The sequence below is a fragment of the Trachurus japonicus genome, chromosome 23 (genome assembly GCF_045865225.1).
Source record: "Trachurus japonicus isolate A0001 chromosome 23, Traja_1.0".
Lineage (NCBI taxonomy): Eukaryota > Metazoa > Chordata > Actinopteri > Carangiformes > Carangidae > Trachurus > Trachurus japonicus.
In genome coordinates this window covers 13,150,889-13,176,094 of record NC_140929.1, presented here as the reverse complement: position 1 = coordinate 13,176,094, position 25,206 = coordinate 13,150,889, and the positions used below count along the sequence as shown (strand labels likewise).

The 25,206-nt window shown below is 42.2% G+C and overlaps 1 protein-coding gene across 3 annotated transcripts; it reads left to right on the top strand.

The window, feature by feature from the left end:
* The first annotated feature begins 631 nt into the window (after positions 1 to 631).
* LOC146962674 (actin nucleation-promoting factor WASL-like) lies at positions 632 to 24,517 on the top strand. Of its 3 annotated transcripts, XM_085769057.1 has the most exons (11): positions 632 to 1,006; positions 7,952 to 8,086; positions 8,341 to 8,427; positions 9,314 to 9,410; positions 11,128 to 11,151; positions 16,097 to 16,283; positions 16,826 to 16,868; positions 19,143 to 19,296; positions 20,249 to 20,793; positions 21,209 to 21,317; positions 22,090 to 24,517. In XM_085769057.1, exons 1-11 carry the CDS (start codon positions 902 to 904, stop codon positions 22,149 to 22,151), a joined length of 1,548 nt encoding a protein of 515 aa, XP_085625183.1. In that variant the 5' UTR covers positions 632 to 901; the 3' UTR covers positions 22,152 to 24,517. The 3 variants fall into 3 exon arrangements, with proteins under 3 accessions (XP_085625183.1, XP_085625184.1, XP_085625185.1); XM_085769058.1 differs by lacking the exon at positions 11,128 to 11,151 and having other exon boundaries at positions 22,090 to 23,333; XM_085769059.1 differs by lacking the exons at positions 632 to 1,006; positions 7,952 to 8,086; positions 8,341 to 8,427; positions 9,314 to 9,410; positions 11,128 to 11,151 and adding an exon at positions 14,186 to 14,668 and having other exon boundaries at positions 22,090 to 23,333.
* Positions 24,518 to 25,206: the final 689 nt, after the last annotated feature.

The following is a 25,206-nucleotide window of genomic DNA, read 5'->3' as shown; positions in this document are numbered from 1 at the left end:
CACTTTATTTATAGGCTATTTATAGTTTATTGCAATGAAATGAAAGGAGGTTGAAGCATTTCATTTCATGAGGACAAATCATGTTTATCATTCTAGGACATTACAGGGCCTGAACCACCTGACTTCACTGACTTCAAACATTATTATCATCTGTACCGGGAAATAAAAATGTAAGTGGTTCTTTTATGAGCAGAACTTTAGCCATAAAGTGCTATTTTAAGAGTTGGCTTAGTTTTGGATTAATTTTCAGTTCGATTATTCCTCCAACAAAGAGCTTCATTACATGATCTTTGCAACTTGCACCTTATATTTCTTATCTCCTCCCATTCTGCACTCGCACACATTCCTGTCATAAAAGCCACGGGCGGACAGGACCAAACCATCTCCATAGGGAGGACAATGGGAATTGTGGTTTTTATAAAGCAGATTGTGCCAATGTGGCGTCCAACAAAATTCTCCTAAATGTTAAATGTATACATATATAATATTCTGACTATTCCCCGTGGCAGGATTTTTATCTTGGTGATTATGTGGGACATACTTGGGAAACGCGTGGCCCCCATTCCCAGATAATGGACTCGTCCTGACTCTGCCATGTTGGATGGAACTGGCTCCGGGCTCTCTAGCGGCCGGACTTCCCAGGAAAGTTTTTACTGATTTACGTCTTCGCTCGGTCGCTGCAAATCTGACCTTATTTTAAAGAGGAGCGGGACATCGCACGGCTTGCCTAAACGGTGTCCCTTTGTGGCACACCAGTTTTGCAGAGCAACTGGATAAACTGTAACCGGTGTGAGGGGTCGGAGGAAGGCCACGGATGACCGAGGGATTGTTTATGTATCTTTTTGGATCTCACATAACGAGTTAGAGTCGGTGCATACTTTATAAAAATTGACCACCAATAATGAGTGGACACCCGCCGCAACGGCGGCCAGGAAATGTCGGTTCGATACTACTGACACAGCAGGAAAATGAACACCTTTTCAACCACCTTGGCAGGAAATGCATCGTAAGTTTTTTCCATCAAATTGTTGTGATAGGTGGCTAAGAGAGGGAGAGGGGGAGAAAAAAAGCTAATACAGCTAACTTGCACCGTGTTTCCTGTCCTGAGACGGGAGGTGAAGCTAGCTTTGAGGTGTAACGGTGTGTTTGTGGCCTACAGTTTTTTTGTGTAGTGATTAAAAAAAAAAATACAGAGATTCGGGGTAACGTGTATGTTTTTTCCCCCCTCGGGAAACACTTGAGTCCTCCAACTGAAGATGAAGAGGTCGGTTTGTTTTGACAGCCGAGGCTGCAGGGAGCTAGCAGCGACTTGTCTCCTAATGTCCCGTTTGTGGGACGGTGACATTTTTTGGGGGGGCAAACAGCAAGTTTCACCCCAGCCCCAGGCCTGGTGCGCTGGTACGGCTGTTGGTGTGAAAGCCTGACACACCTGAAATCACCCAGGAAATCCTGAAATTCCTCTTGTCAACCTCGGAGCAGAGCGGAGCGGAGTTAAACTCGTCGGGGGCTGTGTCTGTGTATGGAGCTGTTAAATCCATCAGCAGGAAAAGGAGCAGGGGCAAAAACAATGATTCTTACACTGGCATTACATAACAGAGCCTGAACCTGGGTTTGTTTTCGGGAAGTGTGTCCACCGAGAAGAATGTGCCGACCAGACTTGGCTGAGCTGAGAGCAGCTAAAAAAGTCCTCCCTTCAATGCAATGCGAGGAAGACCTTTCAGTCACAGTGTGAGCTGATACTGGGGGAGCAGCAGGAGCAGCCTGCTGTTAACCAGTGTGACTGCAGCTCGGATCACCGGGGCAATGTCACGACTCTATACTGTGAGATTCAGTCTTGCCATTGAGTCTGATATTACGTAACACCTTTAGCATTCAGCTGAATCATTTTTACATTACGTCCTCCTTTGTAGCTAGCTCATCACCCAGTGACAGCTCAAGACAAATGATGCGTTTGCAGCAGCAGCATCAACAACACTAGTTGACATGAGATCCTAGTCCTCATGTAATGTGTCTTCAGTGTTTGATTTCCCATTATTATGACACTGACAGAACAGGTTGTTTCATCTTCCTCTTTAGTCAAACATCCCCACTGGCTGGTGCACTTAATATTCATCATTTCATGAACTAATATCAACACTCTGAGGCATTGGGCTAGGTCGTGTTTACTTACAGCAGCATTTATCAAGTGGTTAGTAGTTTCACACCTTGAAGCACATTTCCATTTGACTGAAAAGTAAACGGCATATAGCCTAGCTCATGCACAGATGGGCAGCTGATATATTGTTTTGAGTATCTTGCATTACAGACATCAGGCCCAGAATGACTATGGCCCTCCTCAGTCTCACTGTAAAGTTGGCTCCTCTCAGCAGTAAGGGTTGTTAAATCAGCTTGTTTTCTCAACAAGGCATGTGCATAACACAACCTTTGGCCAGGAGCAAGCTTCCCTGTGAGAGGACAAAAACAGAGACATAAAACTAGATTTTCTTGTCCTGATTTGGAAATTGGATTATTTTTCTAACCATTTCTCGGTAGCCTTTGCCTTCTGGTCTGGTTAATGTCACACAGTGACATCAGCTTGAAAGAATGTCACACTTTCATGTGCACGTGTTATTGATTGTCTTTACAGATAAGATACTGTTGATAGATAAAAAGCTTTATTGTCAGTGTAAAAAGAAGAATACAACAAATCGTCAGTGGCCTCAAGTGTCAGACAAATATACACAAAATAACATACACAACAAGACTGGCCAACTGGAAAAATAAATAAAAAGGCTAAGAATAAATTGATGACAGTGCAACAATGGTTGTAAAATGGGTGTAAAAGTCAAAGTGTGTAATATTTTTCATGTATAATATCATAATTTAATCAAATTAGCTCTATATGGGTCAGTACAGGTGAAACAAAGGTATCGGCACATCTTTTTTTTTGCACATGGAGGCCGTGCTCAGATTACTTCCCCCATGCTGATCATAGTTTCCTGTCATTGTGTATAGTAAAGTGAGTTTAAGAGACAGAAATGCCTCTTCCTCTCTGTCAATATAGGTCAGCACAGCAGTGAACAGGTTGTAGGCTACTGTTGGTTAGGAAAGGTCCCTGGGTGTCAACTTAGCATGTTTGCTCTAAGAGAACTACCTTTCCTGTCCCATGACAGTGTCTCAGCCCTGTGTGCATGTGTGCAAGAGGTTACATGGTGATAACGTCCCGCCTCTCCCTGTAGCATATGAGCAACCACAGGTTTCTGAGGTGTGTCTGTCCACACCTCTGTAACCTTTAAAAAAAATAAAAGTGACGACGTGCCTCTGGCATCTTGGTAGTTGTGTCACTCGACATGTGACAGAGACAAGGAATCAGAAACATTCCTCACAGTCCTACGCTCATGTGTGTGTCTGTACACGTCTTTGCATGCAGATTGAGTTTGGCAGACGCCGACTCTGCGTGTGTGTGTGAGAGAGAGACAGAGAAAGGGAGAGGGACACTGGAAGAGACAGACACTGTGTGTCTTCCTGACCAATCTAATTAGGATGCCCATCAGTGATTTAGAGGCTGACTGACTGATTGTGTGTTATGTAATGTACTTATTATGCAGAAAGTGTCAGAATGGTAGAGTCACCTTTATTTTGTAAGAGCCGACTGAACCACTGAAGTGGACTTGATTTATTCTACTGTTGTGTATATATAGACTGATTGTGTGAAAGTAGCAGAGCTCTGTTTTTAGTGGCTATCTTTGTTGCTCGTGACTCGGACTGAGCCCAAAAATGTTTTACCACCTCTAAAAACTGGCAAGAGCTCATTAAATTGTTAATAGTCAATCTGATTTTATTTCAACAGCTTCTGTGACCGTATAAACAGTGGATTCTTTCATTGTTTTTCCTGCGCGACCAGTTGTTTTGCTTTGCAGCAGAGACATGCACATGCTACAGAAGCAAGAATTTACCAAATAGCTCAGGAATGACACCGGTATTTCAGCCTGTGTTGTGTTTGGTAGGATCATGCCATGTCATTCATATCCAGGCAGAAAGAGCGACATGCATGTATATGTACACAGCGGTCTCAGCTCATTGGTTTTACTCATTGGTATTCCTTGGGCTGTTTTCACCATCAGCGATGCTGTCGGACCGGGCAAAAGGTGGAAGGGGTCCAATTCACACTGTGTGTGTGTGAGACAGAGAGGGAGAGTGTGTGTGTATGTGTGTGAGTGTGTGTGTGTGTGTGCAGACTGCCTGATCAGCAGTCCTGTCCTACAGGAAGTCCCGTGGTCGGCCTCCTCTGGTGATTTGTGCTGGAGAAGTGGAACATGACTCCTCTTTTCCTCCACTTCTCTCCTTTTTCTAATTTTTCCTCCTTCCTCAATCCTTTTTATAGTCTCACCTTACCTCCTTCATGTCATCTGTCATCCCGTTCTCAGGTTGCTTCACCTCATCTTCAGGCCTGTTTTGCTGCTTTCCATTTGCTTCCTTGTCCTTACTGGACATCATCACATCCCTCTTTCTCACTCTTCTCTCCCTCGTCTGTCCTACGCTGCTTTTTTTTTTTTGCACCACCCACTTACAGTATCTATCGTGTCTTCCCACTCTTTCCCATCTTTCCAAACTATCTCGGTGTGCTGGTGCCTAATTTGAGCCAGGATCAACCAAATGCTTGATGGACGACAGCCAAATTAAAGATAAAGACACAGGCGTGATCCTATTTGTTGTCTCATCAGTACTCATGTTTCCCTTTTGAAATAAATGATTAAATTACACTATAACTTTTGACACACCTAATGATTAAAGTTAATGATTCACATTTCAAGAATTGATTTCTTGTTTTCACAGGCACACGATGTTCTTTTCCTTCAGTTTGAAACAACAGGTTCTCTTTACTAGTTTCTGTTTTTACTTTTTGGACATATGTGATTGCTGTCTTTTCACGGGTGGATTTCTCATACACGCCCAAATCTTCAGCAGCATTAAAAATATGACGCTTCAATTTCATTGATGTGTCATAATCTCCAATTGTTGCCTCTTCTGTCTGTTCCTGTGGTCTTATTTGTGACCATGCAGCGTCAGGTGAAGGCATCAGCACCATATCCTGGTCAGTACAGCGTTTGAGCAAGTGCATAAGGGACAGAGTTCACTCGTGTGTGTGTGTGGAGTGAGTGAGCGCCGTTATTTGTCGGGTTTTGATGACGCCATGCACTGAGCTCCAGTTCCTGCAGCCTTTGGCCCTGTCAGGAACAATCAGCCCTCCATGGTGGGATGAAACCCCAGGGCCTCCGAGCCTGGACGCTATTATGTCCACCGTTGTAGAGAAGGTCCATCATAAAAGCAGAATTCAGATTGTTCCTTTGATCTCAGATATTTCTGATCTAAATCCAAACAATCAAGAGCGGCCACGCTGCCAAGAGACTCTAATGTTTGTCTAAATAACATGAATAAAAATATCTTGTAGATGCAGTGCTGAAAGACAAACAGCCTCTCTAAGGACAGTTTGTAAATACTGAAATGATTACATCAATCAGTACCATAATGGTGATAAATGCAGGGAAGGCTGAGGCTGGGATGATCTGCTGGGTCGTTCATGTTGTGAATGTAAAAACGGATATACAAACCAGCGCCATGACGTAACCGACCGTTCCCCTCCGAGTTGCACGTGTGGTCCTGTTATCTCGCTGAGGCTATGTTATGTGCAGATTAATATTAGTCATTCAGTTTGGCCACATTAGCCATGACGACACACAGCCTTCCAGCTGTTTCCCCCTAGGACTGTGTAACCAATTTAGCTAAACTTCACTTCCTATATGAAGAGCTGTGCTGTGGTGCTTTGAATCTGCCCGAATGCGCGTCTGTGACCTTTTCCATTTTGTGAAGAGATGTGCGAACGCATTTGAGCGTATTCTTTGGAGTGTGCACTCAAAGGGACTCGGGAGTAGTATAGATGAGGGGTTAAGGATCATCATAACTTCTCTCTAAAAGCCTTGTCTGTCAGATGGAAATATATCACCGCTTAAGTAGCTTTGCAAGTAAAACAAATGTTAAAGTCTGCAATAGCCTCTTTTTTTTGTTTCCTTTTTCATACTTCCACTACATTTTGTCTGCATCAGTGGCTGTGATGTCTTATAAAAAACGAGACCATTTAGTCCTGATGACTTGCAAAGAAAGCACAGTATCATTGTTCGGGATGATGACCCCAAGGGAGTCGGTTCTTGGTCATCCACAAGCAGCGAGAGTGCTGGTTGTGTGGACAGTTGCACTGTAAACACAGCCTGTTGCTAGTATCAATATTATGAGCAGGGACAGGAATTTCTCTCGTCCTCGTGTCCAACTGTACTGCAGCCGAGTCCTGACGGCCGGGTCCAAAAAACAAGCAAGCAGAGACATAACCACGCAAGACCTCGATGTTGTTGTCATGATATGATGCCAAGATTTCCTGGAACTACTGAGTAGAAAAGGTGTAAAAAAAGAAAAAAAAAAGAAAAGAAATCACCAGGCTTTCCCCCTTTCATCTGTGTGGTAATGACTGTGAACCAGGACCCCTTGCAATGAGAAATCCCCCGGAGCAGCATGTAAAACCTGTGGGAGGCTGATCCCGTCTTATGATCATAGCTGTGTCTGTGTGTGCTACAGGTGTGTTCTTCCTGTGTGTGTAAGTGTGTGTAATCTCAGACTAACACCCTTTAACCAAAACATCTGTATTAATGTTCTGGTTTTATTGTGGTTCTGTGTGGTGCTGAAATATTAGTGCGCAGTACAGAAGAAGCTGCATTAGACAAGGGCTGAGACTTGATTTTACCATGTGTTGTTGTTGTCGTCGTCGTGTGTGTGTGGGCTCAGTCTTATTATAGCATGGATGGATCCTCAAGGGAGTTCAGACTTGGGGAGATGCTGAAATGCTTTCACTGTCCTTAATACACAACCAGCAGAGTGACCTCAGCTTCCAGCCACAGTGTGAGGGCAGCGTGTCCTTGCTGACTTCCTGGACATTATATAAAGTGCACACGGTGCTGTCGGCTCCATCAGAGTTCATGTTTAGGTTGTTGTTGTCGGCGGTGACGTATTTCACCTAACCTCACACTGCTTTGATTCTGTGTCTTATCATATATTCTGTGCTGCGTGTCAGACATCTGGCATTTCAGACCCCCCCCCCCTTTTCCCCACAGAGTCATTGTCACTTTGTCACTCAATCAGCCTGTGGTCATTGTGGTCATTATACTCTTCGTGCTGCCAATCAAACAGCGGCAGATGATTTCCTTAGATAAATCAAGTTATTAATGAAAGGACTGTGCAGACTGAGTTGATTTGCTGATGTCAGATTTATGCTTTTGCAAAGACAAGAAACCCAGTAACTGTGGTGTACATGTAAAAACACCCACATTTTTCTTTTATTTTGTCAACTGTCCAGTTAGATTATTCCCATGTCACAGTGGTGTTGATATTGGTGCTGCCGGGTCTCTGGCAGCTGTCATTCATAAAATGTTTTCAGAAAAATATTATCATTGATCGTAATCCAAGATTCATATTGAGACCTGTGGGTTAAAGTTCTTCTTTAGTCATCTTCATCTCATATTCAGTCGTTTCACTGATGTTCTTTGAGATACAAGTGTGTGTGTGGGTGTTTTTCTTTTTGCTCTGGATTCATTTCAGACTTGTATCTTGAACTTAAATCTGGGTCAACAACAGTGTTTGTGTGTTGTTTTTAGCTGAATAACTGACACTTTATTGCTTTTCACCTTTGCTGCTGCTGAGTCTGATGCTGTGCCTCAGACAGTCTGAGTGCTTTATGGATTTAAATCCATTTAGTTCACATGAATCTTCATTTTTATAATCTACTGTGGATTTTACTTTATTCCCTCCCTGTCATGCGCACCCTTTAAGTCCAACAACAACAACAACACAGATGTGCTGCTGCCCATCAAGTAAGAGGACACAATCAGACTGACCGTCTGTCTCTCTGTCTTCTCCCTCCCTCCAGACATTGTCTTCAGCTGTGGTCCAGGTGTTCACAGCAGATAGGAACTCCAGCTGGAACAAGAGATGCTGCGGGGTGGCCTGTCTGGTCAAAGACAACCCCAATCGATCCTACTTCATCAGGGTCTTTGACATCAGGGTAAGTGAATACACAGCAAATCTGCACACTCATGATTACATCTGTGGTTTTGCTGGCACTGGCACAAAACCAGATGACTGTACTACTCACCCAAGTGAATGCCACTGGTGGTGTACCACTGCTCTATTTACTGCATATAATTTATGTTCCTTTAAACACAGTAGAGTATGTGTGATGTCTGTTTCTTAAAAGTCAGTAGCATTAAGTGAAACCTAATTATTCTGTATTCATTATTGTGTTTTTTTTCTCCACAGGATGGTAAGATGATGTTTGAACAGGAACTCTACAACAACTTTAACGTCTACTTCCCCAAACCTTACTTCATCTCATTTGCTGGAGATGTGAGTTACTCTCTCTATTTTATTTATTTAGTCAGGTTTTCACCGTGTGTGCGTGTGTCAAGTCAGTGTGTTAAATGTGATACCTACTGTATCAGGGTCGACTACACAGGCAGTTTTAAGCACTTAACAACTTTTAGTCACTGTGATAGTCGCTACCATTCAAAATACGGTCACAAAAACTTAGTGTGTAATGTTGTTTTTGATTTAATTTGTTGTAAATTTGTTCCCATTCATAGATTTCTGCTTGTAATGTGGCATGTGTTTTTATTGATCATCACATTTCAAGCATAGTTAAGAGCCACAGTTTTTTCAAGACATGTCGATACTCCTCTGACCCACTAGTGCAAATATTTTCTCTTCCCCTGTGCTATTTAGTAAATTGTTGACCTGTTTCTCTGGTTTTCGCTTCAACAAAGAGTTCCTGTCTGTCATATCACCAACTCAACACTCCTACTTTTAAATAATGGGCCTAATAGGTCCAAATGTTGCTCCGGGGGAAATGATAAGAGGAAATTGTTAGAGGTTCAACCCAGAAATTGATTTCTCATCATGTAAATCAACATTTATCTCATATCTAAAATGCTTCATGTGACAAAGCCCCTTTTATGTGTGGAACAAACATCTTAGCTCGAGGGTAGAGTGGCAGTTCAGCCTCCAGCGCACCATGAGGTATGTGGGACTGCTGACTGTGCTGATAAGGCTGGGACTGTTCACTGGAAATACGTTTGGAAATTCAGTCATGGAAATTGAATATTGGAGGTGGATTGTTGGCTTTTGACAAGGAATACAATTTGTACTTTGACTAAATTTTTACTTTGACTTTAACGGTCTATCTGTTTTGAATTTTTATACATTTCTGTTGTGTTTCTGTGTGTGTGTTTTGCAGACATGCCAAGTGGGTATGAATTTTGCCAGTGAGGAGGAGACCAAGCGTTTCCATGCCCAGGTGTCGGAGCTAATGGGGAGAAGACAGAGGAAAACTGGTACCAACTTACTGCCGCTGCTGACTTAACTACAACCTTACCTGCTCTCCTAACATGATTTTTAAAAAATGACACGTTTAGTAAATTTATCTCAATTTCTTAAAAAAAAAAAAGAAGCAAGCCAAAGTAAAGGTGTGGTGGGAGGTTTTGGCTTGAAACTAGCCAACTGGATCAAACAAATTTCTAAACTTGTCATTTTTACTGGGCAAAAAGAGTGAAACTTCAGTACATGAGGAAAATAAATTTAGTTGCACAGGGCTGATGTTTTAAATCGGGTATATGAGATGGACAAACCAAAGTCTCATGTATTGAAAATGGTTCAGGTTTTTCTTGCCTGGTACTGTTTTCTATTTGCTCTTCCTCTCTTGATCTCTTGTGATCTCTACACTCTTTGGGTAACACTGTCTCCAAACCTGTCAGTCTGCAAACCGTCCTTCAGCTTCAACAGTGCAGCTCCTACATGTAGAAATGAATATCTGACCCATGAAGACATATGTCACATTTAAAACGCCAAATATTCACCAAACGTGTTGCTTCAAGAAAACTTAACAAATAGTTCTTAAATGTGCATTTGTCATAGCTACATTTTTAATGCTTCCCCCATATCATTATTCTTTCCTATGTTGGTAAGAACAGACCCTTGATCAGATTTAAAGCAAGTCCTGCAAGTGACGGTTCAAAACAAAGCACTTGCATATTTGAAAAATTCTGACAACTGGCCCAAGGGGGGCACTGCAGTTTCAGGTTGAAATGGGCAAATGAATGAGTTGCTAAGAGACAGACTTTATCCCTCATGACCACAGTGTTTCTAGAGTCGGCTTATAATGAATTGAAAATGGTGAGTACAGCATATGCGAGAGAACATTCACCCTTGAGCCCCAACAGATGTTTTTATAAATAATAAAGATACACACATAGGATGCAAATCGTCCAACAACATTTACGCCTTTACACTGGAAACTCAGTGGAAATGATGCATAGTTTTTTTGTTTTGCATCGTAGCTTTTATCTTATCTCTCCATCTAAGAAAATGAGCTGCGCATGTTTGCGTTCACCCAACCAGACTGAGGATCCAATTGAGAACACATTGTTTATGCAAAGCCACACTGATGCATTCTCCAACTAATTATTGGCATTGAGGCCTTAACCTTCATCATCACTTGCCTGATTAAGACCGACCGTCTTCCTTCTTCCCCCCTCTGCAGGTCATTCGATGACCTTTCAGATGGATCATTCTCTTTCATCTTTCCTCCTTCAGCCCTTTGCTTCGGGCCCTTAATCTTGTCTACAAGGCTTCTTCTGTATGACCTTCAAGGGGAAACTTAAACCAATATTATTTTGATACATTCTTTGTGTGTGAGCGTGTGCATGTCAGTGTTCAGATTATTTATAGTGCTACATGAGAGAGAAGCACACATGTATTCTCCTCTAGACAGTTGAGTGTTTTACACAATAGAATAATATGTGGATCTGATGTGAGCTGTCATGTGTGAATGAATGAGAGTTACGTCTGATTTACGCCCCTGAACACACTAACGGATCACTTTGCTTGGCTTCTTTTCCGAATAACTTTCCAATCCCACTGAGGCCTGCACTTAAAAACCAATACACTCTCTTCTATGTGCACCTGCACTCTTGTGCACATTCGCTTCTCACTAACCCAACCCACTGCTCAGCACCGGATTGTAATGGTTTGATTTTGTCTGTGTGTTCACAGAGAAGAGACGCGACCCTGTGAATGGTATGTTTTTTTTCCCACTATTTCCTGAACATAACTGACAGAGAAGTGTTGAACCAGTGTCAGACATGTGTCGAGACATTTATCTCAGTGGGTGAAACTTTCGGGATCATTGAGATTTTTGTGATAGCTACGCAACATAGCTGACATTGCATTTGAAATTCTGTATAGGGAATAAAAGCAACCTGGTATCTACAATGAGTAAAGTGAACTCCAAAAAGAGATAAAATAAAGACTATTAGAAAGGTGAAAAATATAGTATAGTCATCTTACTTGATCATCATACATTGATGAGTCCACAGTTGTTGGACACTCTTGTTCCACAATGCAGTACACAGAGCAGCTGCTCGTAGGTGGAAAAACAAATTCTGGAAGGTGATGAAACGGCTCCAGGAAATGGTCACATTAATAGTTGTCAATGAATTGATATCTATCAACACATTTGTTCTGTTTGTACAATATGCTAAAGTATGTTAATAGGTGGTATGCGCTGTAGTATGCAGGAACTATGTAGCCTGGAATTGGGACACACCCTCCCACTCAACACCTTACTTCACTCTTTACTGCTTTGGGTTTGTCAAAGATTAAGATTTTAAAAAATTCAGGTAATCCAGTTGGGGACAGAAGTAAGAGTTACATAAATATTGCCCTAAAATTCACTAAATTGTTTTCTTGTTTATAACTCTAGCTTGCAGTCAAATCAAAATAAATGGGAAAAAGCACATGATCGTAATATCATGACAATGAGATTATATTCAGAATAACATAATACCACAGTGCCCTGTAGTTGAGTCCTTTATCTGTGAGTTGGATGCCCTTCATGGCCTCAGCTTGGCCCCAGCCACTCAGTATAGTCAGATGACTAAAGAGATGGAATGCACTTGCAGATATGCACATGTTTTTTTATTTATTATCATTTTTTGGACATATGGCTCGTGAACACAGCCGAGTTTGAGACAGTAGGAGCGGAGATGAACCAGTTTTGGACAGACAAGCAGCATGAGTTGACCTAGCTGGCTTATTAATATATCTGTGTTCATGTGTGTGTGTGTGTGTCTGTGTGTGCGCAATCATGCAAAGGTCTTAACGACACAAGATGACACATTTAAGCATTTAGCTGATGCTCGTATTCAGAGCAGCTTAACAGCATTGGGCCTGCGGGTGTTTTGCTTTGGTCACATCAGATGCATGCCACATATGGCCATACACACGATGTCCCTAAAGCCACGTGGAACCCGGAGCTATTCTGAGCTGATGGTTGACGTTTTTTTTTTGTTTTTTTTTTTACAACGAATCATTCAGTTCGCCAAGGAGGCTATGTTTTCCCCTGCGTCTGCTTGTTTGTTTGCTTGTCAGCAGGATTATGCAAAAAGCGATTTACACCAAAGTTGGTGGAGCGACGGGGGCATGAGCCAGAGGAGGACCCATTAAATTTTGATGTCAATCCGATTAAGGAGGTGGACCCAGAATTAAAAAAAAAAATCACTTTCTTTCATGTTTGGGAAACACCTCTAAAAAAACAAATTACTATAAGACACAAATGAGACCACACCACAACAAAATAGCCCAGGCTGAGACGCAGCAAACCCAGCAGTCCCCAAGGTAAAATCTTTTACTCTCCTACACTGGTACCAGAGCCTTTAACCCTTCCTTCCCTATCTAAGTGCTTCTCATGGAGTAATCAGGGACAGCCTGGACAGAGCCACGGGGGGAGACATGGGGAGGACAGTGGAAGGACAAAAGTACCACAAACACACGCTGCCGTAACAATGAGATTGTACAGTTGGGTGCAGACCCGGATAATATTTCGGATCAAATGCCTGGCCTTGGTGGAAGTATGCGCCGCCGTACCAGTCTAGTTGACTTTGCGGCGGTATTTGCAGCTTTTTTAAGATCACCAATCAGAGAGGAGAATTAAAAGGACACGCATTACCTAAAAGCAACATGTTCCACGTATCTGTGCCCAGTCATGCTGTCATGCAGAAATGTTAATACGGGTTTCTATCATGGATTGTTTTCATGCATGGTTTCAGTTTCTGAATTAGTGCATCTTGGTCTGTGAATTGGTCCAAGTCCAAAGGAAGTCTCAGGAGTATTTTCTATTCTCTATTTCCATCTGTCATACCCTTGGTTCCATTACTGCATCGTAGCTGTGTTACTGTCTGATCAGCTCCAGTCCTCTCTTCTGCCCTTTCCAGCTCTCCCCCTTGTCGTCATTTGTCCCTATTTGCCCTCTGATCTTCATTTAATCTGTCTTAATTTCCCTCTTCTCTCTCTTTCTCTTGTCTTTCCTATTGCTCTGCCTTTCTCACCCTTTCTCTCACCCCATAGATTCATCATGTTTTAGAAACCCCCCCGAGATTAACGTGGAGGATTATGCCATGGATGGGTTTTAATGGTTACGTAAAGTCCAGTGCTAAATCCAGAATAATTTGCTGGGATTAGATCCATTTGTGTGTTTTTCAGAGAATGGGTGGAGATAGCAGTAGAGGTGGGTGGAGAAACGATCGCAGCGAGCCAGTCCAAGCATGATAATCTTAACGGTGCGTCCTGCTGCGATGGGAAAACCAGGGGAATAGAAAATGATTGCAAAATAGTTACAAAATATGCGGAGCTCGGATACCGCAAAGAAACAGAGGCTGGGAAAACAAGATGCATAGAGGAGCGCCGTTGTAGTAATGGAAGGAATGTAAGAGGAAGAGTAAACTTTGGCTGTTGGCTGGGTAAGCGTTGGCTGGCTCTTCTCCCCTCTGATGCCACTGCTGGACGTCTGCCTTCACAGCTCAGACAGCATGCGTGTCAACTCCACCAGATGTCTGCGGAAGATATTAATTCAGTAAATACAGACTCTCGCACGGCGTCCATCACAAGCTTATTTTCTTTGAAGGTGCTTTGGAAACCTTTTGGGATCATCTTTGTCTTCGGGATCCAACCGAGAAGAAAGAGTTTACCTCAGAAGACTGGAATCATTTCTGAGTGGATTTCGTTTTTTAAACTGCCTACAAAGTTTAAGTTCAAAAGGAAGCCTCCTCCTGCTGCTTTTCCCTGCTTAATGGTCTTACTTGTCAGAATTTCTACAACATATCTGCAGAGAAGATCTCAGAACAAGACACTTTTATTTGAACCACTTTCCATGTTCACACCGAGCCATCAGCTACAATGATGTTCTGCACCACCTTCCTGTCCGCTCCCTCTGAGGATCTTAACTGCGAGGGCGGAGGAGGAACCACAGGTGGACGTCTGAGCCCAGGTAGCTGCCTGTCTTCCCTGCACTGCCTGGTTCTCCCTCAAGACGAACTCTACCCGCCTCTCTCCGACCCGACCGCTCGACTCTCCATTTGCCCCGATGAGCGAGCTCGCAGCTTGGTCGGCAAAGTGCTCCTCGATGTCAGTCTGACCACCTGCACGGCCAGACAGGAGGGTGGGTGTATCTGGGACAGGGTGAGAAGGCGACGTAGTCGGTCGGCCTCGCCTTCACCCGCTGAAACTCCCAACAGTCCTCGTCCTGAGAGCGTCAGAGGTACGTGCTGCAGCTGAGGCACGAGTGGGAGCTAAACTACACTTTTGAAAGTAAAGAGCAGCATATGAAAAATGTGGCTAACACCTGGTGCAAATCTGTGAACCAGAGATAAAATAGCATTGAGGTTAGGTGCAGCAACAGAATCTGTCTCTGTGCTCTCGGTTGATATTTCCCAGTGTGCTGAGCTCTTGTTGTTGATTTAAATCTAATTGGCTGCATGTGTACAATGGAGTTGGTGTTGGCTGATTTGATTGGTTGTGGGCAGATTATATTGCCGTGTTTGAAACACTGATATACAAACACCAAAACTGTTCCACATTATAACAGTGAAAACAAAGTTGTCTGTATTTTGAAGAGGTTTTGAGAGAATGAGAGTTCATAGCTCTTACTCTAAACCCAATATTCTCTTGTCACATGTTGGGCTTTAACGTTCATAATCACAAAGTACGGCAGATGGGACAGTTGAGTTAAGGTTGAAATGTAGCAATTGTGACATACAGTCTTAGAAGAGGCAACAACAGCAAAATAAACAATACAATTGATAATATCATCGAACCAGCTAAAAACATACAGATTTTCAGTCTAACAGATGACAATAGCACAAGAAGCAGACCAAAAGTTGAACAAAAGCGATAACAATAGATACAATTGAAATCATTTTCTGAATATTAAGTATGGTCATCCTTTTGTCATGATTATTTTATATTAGTTTGGTAGTTCTTTGTTATTTCTGCCACTCATGGACAGGCCTGGATGGAAAAAAGGTCCATCCATTTACATAGCATCACACTTTGCAGATGGAACATGTCTGAAATAATCATCCAAAGGGAACTCGCTGTAGAGTGAATGAGAGAACACATTGTTTATCAGTTCGAAGGGATTGTAGGTCACCAAACTGACTGAACGAGTTTGACTACAGAATTAAAAAAAAAAAAAACTCAGTTATCTTTGTAAGCCTTGTTGGTCTGTGTGATATCATTTTGTTCACTATCATCTTCTAGTCTTAACCAGTTCTTCCATTTTGTTGTACTGCCTGAGTGGCAGTAATGAGACGATGCTCTAATCCCACACAGCCTGAGCCACGCCCATGCCCTTAAACCCAAATAAAATTCTCAGTTCTCTTTGAGTCAAACACAGTCTGTAATAGCAATTAAATAATGGATTACGTAAGTGAAAGGACATGGCTGGGCCTGCGTTTTCATATCGTGCCAGGGTCATTTTCAGTGTTTTCTGACTTGTTACTCACTTAACACCAAAGTGTTTTTACAATTATGCCAGATTTCATAATTTGTTTCCCTTTTAATAAAGCCAGTATGCGTGTTGAGGGTTTAAGAATACTTCTCTAGACGTGATGGAAAACTGTACAGCAGGCTTCTGTCCTCTGTTATATAAACTGTAACCTGACCATCCTCTCCATCGCTTTTCCAGGTCCTTCGTTGCCCATGGCCACAGTCGACATCAAAAACCCAGAGATCAACAGTGTTCAGCGTTTCCATAACAACTCTCAGGTGAACAACATTGTGCACTCCACCTTCCCCAAGAGGGAGAAGAAAGGGGGCAAAGGCAAGAGGAAGAGGCTGACCAAGGCAGACATCGGCACACCGAGCAACTTCCAGTGAGTCACAAGCAGCGACACTAGTTGTGTTTGTCTCAGGGTGTCGACCATGAATTGTCGTCTCCTTTGAAATCCAAAAACAGTTTTCACCAAATACAGCAGAGGATGTTTTTGTCTCAAGTCCAGCTGTTATTCTACCATACCCCCAACTGTGTTATGTTGGTGATAAAACTAACATGGAATTAATGCAGACATGTTTCCTGTCTGACATACTGGCCCAGAGTCTGTCTTGTCCATATGTGCCTCTTATCTGTATAAGTACTGGTGAATGTGGGGGTAGACATTAATCCAGAAATCCAGAAATATGCAAAAGATTAATAATGCCGTAAATCTGTGCTGTGCTTTCAGGAATCATGTTAGTGACAGATTTCATTGTGTTTTGTCAGATCAGTGGGTTGTCTGGGTTAGAAACACAGGTGTCGTCCTAGTGTTTACAGTAAACAGCTGATTGACTTGCATCTCTACGTCTCTATGCCTTTTTTTCCCCAGAAATGTTATGTTCTGTAGCTCACATCCCCTCTTGTTTTGCTTTTCTTTTACAGGCACATTGGGCACGTAGGATGGGATCCAAACACAGGCTTTGATGTAAGCAATTAGTCACATTACCTAATGTCAGCATGTGCTCTTGTTTGCACGTAGATATCCTCAAATTTTGGCCCGTGAGCTTATCTGTTCGTCAGACAGACGTCCCGCTTCCGGAGAGATTTTTCAAATTTAATACCAACTTTGAAAATATTAAGCCGAGCTGCACGGCCAAGTCGTCAGGAACGTTACACAAGGAGATTTCGGAGGGAAGAGAATCAACCTGCATCTGCATAATCCATGGACTCGTTCCCAAAAAGCATCGTCAGTAATTACGTTGGATGCTGAGTATGAGATCATGCAGGTCAGAGGACATGCTCCGTCTGTAAATGAAAAAAAAAAAAAAGATGAAAATCAGATGATTTGGTTTCATAAGTTAATGCTTTCAAGGACTTAGATTGATCTGAATGGGTGACGTCAGTCGCTCACCTCAGATCCACAGGCTTAAAGCTGACGCACAAATGGCACATGTTTTATCGTCCTAGCTGCTAAATTTGTCTCTTCTATCCTTATAATATATTTTAAGTGCTTTACTTTTACTTCACATAAAATAAAAACTTTATCTACAGAAAAGTGAAGCTTCTTAAGTAGCTCCCACCTTTAATGGGATAACTATATTTGAATTTAAATGCAGACAGCTGGAGCACTTCACCTGCAAAGGGCATGACCTATTCCCATGGTGACAGTGCTGCACCTTCACACAGCCAACCTCAAAACTAACCCTGCAAAACGAGAAATGTGGACACAAATAACTTCTCTCTTTATCATCCTAACTGGCAAACAAAAAACAACTTGAAACCACAAACAGCTGAGGGGGGAAGCGGCCACACCTGTTCTAACTATTTAAATCCATCAGAACAGAAGTACTGTATGTTTATCTGGGGTTTTTATATACAGTCTATGGTCTAAAAACAAAGTGGTGTCACCCCACACCACAAGGTGGCAGCATCATTGCTAATATTCTGGTCACATTTTTCAGCTATTTTAAGGGGAATGAGAATGAAATTGTCTCCACACAGCAACGTGTAACTTCAAAACCAAGAAATAACTGATGTATCTGATGATATATCCAAGAGCCAATGTCAAACAGCAGTCATCCATGTCGGTCACTGAATGTGACACTGAACTGCAAAGCTCATAAATACAGATTAAATTCACAGCTCTTAACATAGGTCATGCGGTCATGTGCGGTATGTGTAGGAACGTTACAGCAACAGGAAAATCAGTGTTTACCGCCTTTATGTTTTGCCCATAGCAGCACGACATCAGCTAATGAACATGCTGCCAGTTTCGGCTACAGTTTAATGAGCCTGAAGAGAAATCTCAATTATTTGTCCCTCAATTTATTAAATTAGCTTTTATTGGTTCACTTGTGGTTGGATACAGTGAGCCTGAGCCACTTACTAAAAACCAGGCTTGTCAATTTCCACGGTAATGGTAATGAAACACATTAATTAAAGCAGATAACAGCGGCACGGCCGTTTCGGCTAATGCTGTGTTCAAGGCAGGCTTTTGAAACCGTAAGTTACAGCTTCAAGTCACAACTACGACTTGGTAGCGTTCCAGGTAACCCGTAGCTCGTGTTTTTACCGTCCTGTTGTCTGTGAAAGTTCCCTATAACGGCCACTCGTAACTTCCGACCCGTGAACTCGTACCAGATCGAACTGGTATGACTTCACAGGAAGGAAAAACACAAAGTACGAGTTTCCTTGAACGCACCATGAGTTAGCAGCCCCCGCCCTTGTCAGGCATCAATTGGTCCTCGTGCTACGTCACCACATTCACGCGCATCCCTTGGCTGCACACACAGCCCTTCATGCCGTTCTCTCCCCTCATTGGATAACACTTGTATCCCACAAGGAAAATTTTCTCCTCGGATTACAGCAGAGCAGAGTGACGGAGAGACTCGTGTTTAGGCTGAAATACTTCATGTAAGTGATTGCTGACGGAAAATAGGACTATTTAGGACTTATATTAACAAAAACATTCCACTGATATCTGCTTTAATTCAATTTCAGTTAGTGTCTCTCAATGTGTCCCCGAGGATGAATTAATGAAGTCTTCATTTCACACATTATCAGCTGGTTGACTATTTGTATGCATTTCATAATATGATATTATTAGTGTCTGTGCGACGACACAGCCCAGATTGTTGCATTATTTAATCATCACTGTGGTAACCTAAACTTACACTTACAGTGCAGCCGTCTTTGGAAGGTTACATAATTTATGTATTTACTAAATGTCAGGTCTTCCCCTGTGTGTGTTTTTCTTCAGTTGAATAACCTGGACCCAGAGCTAAAGAACCTGTTTGACATGTGTGGCATCTCCGAGGCTGAGCTGAAGGACAAGGAGACCTCTAAGGTCATCTACGACTTCATTGAGAAAAAGGGAGGCGTAGAAGCTGTCAAGGATGAGCTCCGGAGACAAGGTAAGGCAGACATGCAGCCATGAATACAGACTGTCGGTTTGGTGATACAGTTTTACTCTGTGCACATTTTTTTTGTTGGATACCCACCTTGTGTTTTAATGGGTTGGTTGTCAGTTGAAGACAATCTAACTCTTGTGGTGATTTTATCCCCAGGTCCGCCCCGGTGGAGTGGTAGGTTTCTATGCATGACCTGCGGTGACAGCTCATGACTGTGCATGTAGAGTTGGATTGTAATATGACTTGAGATTTCAGTGATATAGTGTCAGTTGAGAAGTGAGTGCAGTGTTTTGCCGTAGTACTCTCTCAGTCTGAGTTGAATGTGCTTCTGTTACCTGATTCTGGGGCTTTTTGACTCTTAACTAGTGCCATGAAAGATGCAGCATTCCTACAGCACACTGCTTCCTGTTTAAGCCGAATTGATGGATTAACAGTCGTGCGGTGATCACTTTTCTGCTATGCAACTTCAGCCTTAGCCACACTTGTAAAGTGTACAAACAACTTTGCATGTGAACTGACAACCTTTCAGGGATCAGTAAGAGAAAACAAAAGGCATGTTTTAAAGACCAAATCGCTGGTTCTTACAACTTTAGAATAGGTTTGATTTCAACTTATCGTCTCATTTTTGTAATCAGAGATAGTTGTTGTGAGGATTATTATAATTTCTTTTTCATATCACAAATAACACCAGTTACATGGGAGAAGGCTGCCCCCTGTGGCTTAATCTTATAACTGCATGGCTTGATACAAGAAAGAGTTGGGGAACTGATGAGCATTTTGGACAGATGTGCTGTTAAACCCGACGTCTTGCAGCTGTCTTCTCTCTTCAGTCTCTTCATGGAGGTTTTCTCCACATGAAATATGAGTAATTATTAACCTGATGTTTTTTAATGCTGCACTGTGAACACTTTTTGTTAAAACTATTTCAGTTTTTATTCTTTCTCTCTATCCCCAGCTCCTCCACCTCCTCCATCCAGAGGTGGCCCCCCACCCCCGCCCCCCCACCACGGCTCGGCCCCGCCTCCCCCTCCTCCCGCCAGGGGGCGAGGAGCCCCGCCGCCTCCTCCCCCGTCCAGAGCTCCCGTCTCTGCGCCCCCGCCTCCCCCTCCGTCTCGGCCGGGCATGTCCGCTCCACCGCCTCCCCCCCCAAGCCGGGGCTCTCTCCCGCCGCCCCCTCCACCAGCTCACGCCTCGATTCACGTGGCGCCTCCCCCGCCGCCTCCTCCCCCTTCATCCTCAACTCCATCCAGTACCGGAGGACCGCCTCCCCCGCCTCCTCCTCCACCGCCCCCTGGCCCTCCGCCCCCTGCTCCTCCGCCCAGCATGGAGGCTAACGGAGGGGACAGCGGTCCGCCCTCAATGGGAAAGTCGGCGCTGCTGAGTCAGATCAGAGAAGGAACCCAGCTGAAGAAGGTGGAGCAGAAAGAGAGGCCGGTGTCTTCCAGCACTGGACGAGACGCACTTCTGGACCAAATCCGACAAGGAATCCAGCTTAAACCGGTCAGCATTCATTCATCACACACACACACCTCACTGTCAATCATCTATGTATTAATCCAGTGGTTTTCAAAGTGGGGGCTGAGGCCTCCTGCGTTGCCGCCAGGTGGTTTATGGGGGTTCTCAGCAAATTGGAGGGAAGATGAGAACAAATGCAAATAACAAAATAAAATTGAATTATCATATTTTGAGAATTATTCTCAAATATAATCTGTTATAACACAACATATTGAAATCTTATTTGCCATGCTCACCTTTCTAATTGCTTGGCAGTCAAAAAATAATTAATGACATTATAAATTGGTAGTGTTAACCTAGCGTTTAGGGGCTGACATCAAGTCTCAAACAAGTTTGGGAACCCATGTATTAGTCTGTTTGCCTTGCCTTGACTCTGACTGTCGGCGCCATTTCTTTGCAGAGGGATGAAAACAGCGAGTCAGCTCCTTCCACCCCGGCCCCCTCGGCTGGCATCGTAGGGGCCCTGATGGAGGTGATGCAGAAAAGGAGCAAAGCTATTCACTCTTCAGGTACATTCATAAACAATTACACCCTCCCTACACTCAGCCAGCACATACCCAAGGACACGAGGTGACGTTATTGAACGTCTTGTCCAACCAGTGACTCGGAAAAAAACAAAAATATTCAATTTACTATGATGTAACCAGTGGAATGAGTGAAACTGGAACCATCTAACTGATATTAAAAGGAGCATGATCTAGATGTTAGGAATAACATATGAACAAAACAACTAGGAGCATTTTCCTACCAATAGATTACCTCCACTCATTCAACTCGAAATTGAGGATTAATCCACCGTGACTGGTTTTTCCTTTTACCATAAACATATTCACATATTATGAAAAGTGAAATGCTCACACAGAGATGGCTCCTTCTTAGGGATAAAGAGACATACAGAGATTTTATTTGGTCTTGAATGATACTCTTGAGCAGTTGCAGCTGTAACTCTGTGTCAGCTTGACATTAAAACTAGACCTTGCGTCATTTACTGCGTCTGTCAGATGACACTTGGTTGCCAAAATATAAATTGGACTTTCACCACTTCCTCATCAGCCTTGAACAACCTTGTGACTCTTCTTTTCCATTACAAGCCTCTCGTTGTAGGAAACATTTCTCCGATGTGAAAGTAGTTCTTAAAATGTGTTCAGAGAGGGTACAAAGTTAAAAAGAGGACATATGTGTATGTGCCTGTGTGTGTCATTGCTACTACACACTTGTGTTGTTGTATCATTTCCAGATGTTGTAGTTGACCTCGTGTAACCTTTGTCTTCTCTTCCACAGATGAGGATGATGACGATGAAGATGATGAAGACTTTGAAGATGATGATGAATGGGATGACTAGTGATTTATTTTTGTCTTTTGTTTTTTTGTTTTTTCTCCCCTTCCCACCACCTGGATGATTATGACACTAAAAATTGTTCTCGTCTTTCTTAAAAAAGAAATTTTTAATTTCAAAATTATAAATGTAAATGTTCTATCAATTTGCTGTATATTTTTGTTGCCTTTATGCTTTTTTTTTATTAATCTGTGCAATACCTCATTTAATCTGTAAATGTTTGTCATTCTCATATCTTAGGTAATTTCTTTATCTTCGTCATGTCTGTCCGTCTGTGTTCCCGTTAGCCATGTTTCTGTCTCTCGATAAGTAATTTGTTTCATCTGTCGTTTTAACTGTGTTCTGCTTTTTCTCCATCTCTGTATCTTTTCCTTCTCCTCCCACGGCCCCCAACTCTGCGACGTTTTATCACCTCCATCTGTCACTCAGCCTCCCATCACACATGTCCCCGTCACTCTCCCATGTTTCCAGCCCCCAGATTAACATGTGCAATTTCACATCGAGTTGTCTGTTAAACCTTAGAGTTGAATGTTTTTTGTTTTTTGTTTTTTTTGGTCAGTGATCAGAGGGAGGGCTCATACAACAAGCTGCCACAAATCCTTCATCAATCATGTCATTGTTCGTAAGGAGTTTAAAAAAATGAACTATTTTCATACCCTATTGCTCTGTAGTTTATTTTTACTTATTCAAATGATCCTAGTTTAGCACTCATATTTTCTTAAAACAAAGAAGAAAAAAAGAAAATGCTCTTTTTTGGAATATTTAGCTTCATTTGCTGTCGACTGTAAATTTGCTCCAGAGTTTGAGTCTTGTTATATTTTTGCACAGATTGAAAGAGGAGACTCGCTGCATCAGTACAGTACAGTAGGACATTTTCAGGTCTGTATCGTTATGAAACATGCATATGCTTTAAATAATGAGGCAGAATACACATAGACATTTTAACCGTTAACACACCATAATCCATACAGTAATCACATGGGGGTAGCCCACAGTGTTATGGCCGGCTATCGGTTGTGAATTGTACTTCTTTTCTTTTTTGTCGCTGTCACACTACAGATCAAGTTGAAAATGTTCTTCTTTTTTTTTTTTACGGTAGCAAGCAGAGTATTAACAAATGCCTGTTTGTTGGAATCAGGTTGTCCATCATGTAAAGCTTGAGGAATAAAGACATTTTAGTTTTACACACCTGATGCTTATAGTGGCTCCATATGCTAAGTTACTGTACAGAAACAGAGAGACTATTGTAGTGTTCTCCTTGCTATAGACACTAAGTGCTGACACAGTTTAAGGACAAACAATAGATTCATGGCATTATTCAAACAAGTAACAATATTGTCTTGACCAACTAGTACATAATGAGGTGTAACATAGGAAACACATGTATAAAAACTCAGTGGTCCATTTTCTTCTCTACAAAGACCAAATACTCACATGTCAACATGTATTTTATCCACGTTAAGTGGGATCCAATAACCTGAGACCACTTCCTCACAGAGAGAGAAAATGTCTTACTTTTAAAAATTTCAATAGCTGCTTTAAATCTCTGCATTGAGGGGCAACGGAGGCATGCTAGCCACGTTAGCCTTAAAGAAAGCTCTGTTTCGCTGATAATAGTCTGTTATAAATCTTAATGTGTGCTGCTTGGTTGGCTTAAAATTGTGCAGATTATCCATTTCAGGCAGTCGTTTAACCAGACTAATGGTTTGTGTCTATTCTAGGCCTGCTAATCCAAACAAGAGCTTTTTTTTAAAAAGTGTTAGCAATCGAATTAGCACTACAGTATGTCAACATTTTTAATGTGACATTAAATAAATTATGAATAACATCTTATAACAACACTACTGTGACTACTATTGTCAAGCAATGTGCTGCACACCACTTTTTGGCTAAGGGTAAATGGCTAATTGGCTAATTATATATCTATATTTATGGGAAAAAAACATGGTAACAAGCATCTTCCTGATAGCAAATATTTGGATGATAGAGAAGTGAATAGAGAAACCTATTTGCCGAACCTAAACCTATATATTAAGAAAACAAAAAAAATTAAGTGTATGCTATAATGTCCCCAAACTCCTTTTGCTTTTTTTTTGCTTTTTTTTTAGGTTTTTTCAGTTTTCAGATAGCAAATGCGTCCTCTTTAAAATCCGTCTTTGAGAGACAAATTGCCACTTGTTTGATGTAAGAACTGACCTCTTTGTCGAATATCAAGATTCTTGTTTGGGGCAAAAACCTAGCCATGTCTTTGCTGATGTTAGCTTCTGTAGGTAACTTGGTTAATAAAATGTTATGGACGCCGAGCCTTATCAAAGAGGCTGGACAAATAATGGACTCTGACATTGTACACTCCAATAAAAGGTTGATATTTACATACTTTGGATATATCTCTTCTTTTTTTTGTTATGTTTTCTTTGTCAACTTTTTTCGGCACTTAATTTGGGTGGCATCATAGATTTGATCTTAGTTTAGCTGAAAAGAAATCCTAATGCTTTATACAGGTTTAGCCACACTTGTTTGTAGCAGAGCACAATCATCTCTGTCAAACTTGTAACATGAGTATTTGCATCTGTTTGTGTGTGTGTGTGTTTGGAGTGATGACTACAGGCCTCGTCACCTGCAGCAGACAGCGAGACAGGGAGTTGGACAGATCTGGTAACAGCTGAGCAGGGGATTATCACACCCTTTACTGCTACCATTTCACCCACTGAGCCAGGTAGAAGTGAAAACTGGGTGAGTGAGGGTGAAAGGAGAAGTGTTATCTCTTTGCAACGACTTAAGTGTGTTTAAGTGTGTGTCTAAGTGTGTAAAACACCAGTTTCAAAAAAAGAAGAAGTAAAGGCATTCATGTGTCTTTCTTGGAATGAGCGTACTGTAGACTCCCCTTGTGAATCTATTAATAGCAATACGTTGCTATATTAAAGTGAATCTTTTGTGTGTGAAGGACAGAAATAGCTGAATGATGAGGACATCCCTATTTTCTTTTCTTTTTTGAGTTCATCTGTTAACCCTGCTTCTTTAGTGCAAGTAGGACAGGCTAATTCAAATAGAAAACAAGTTG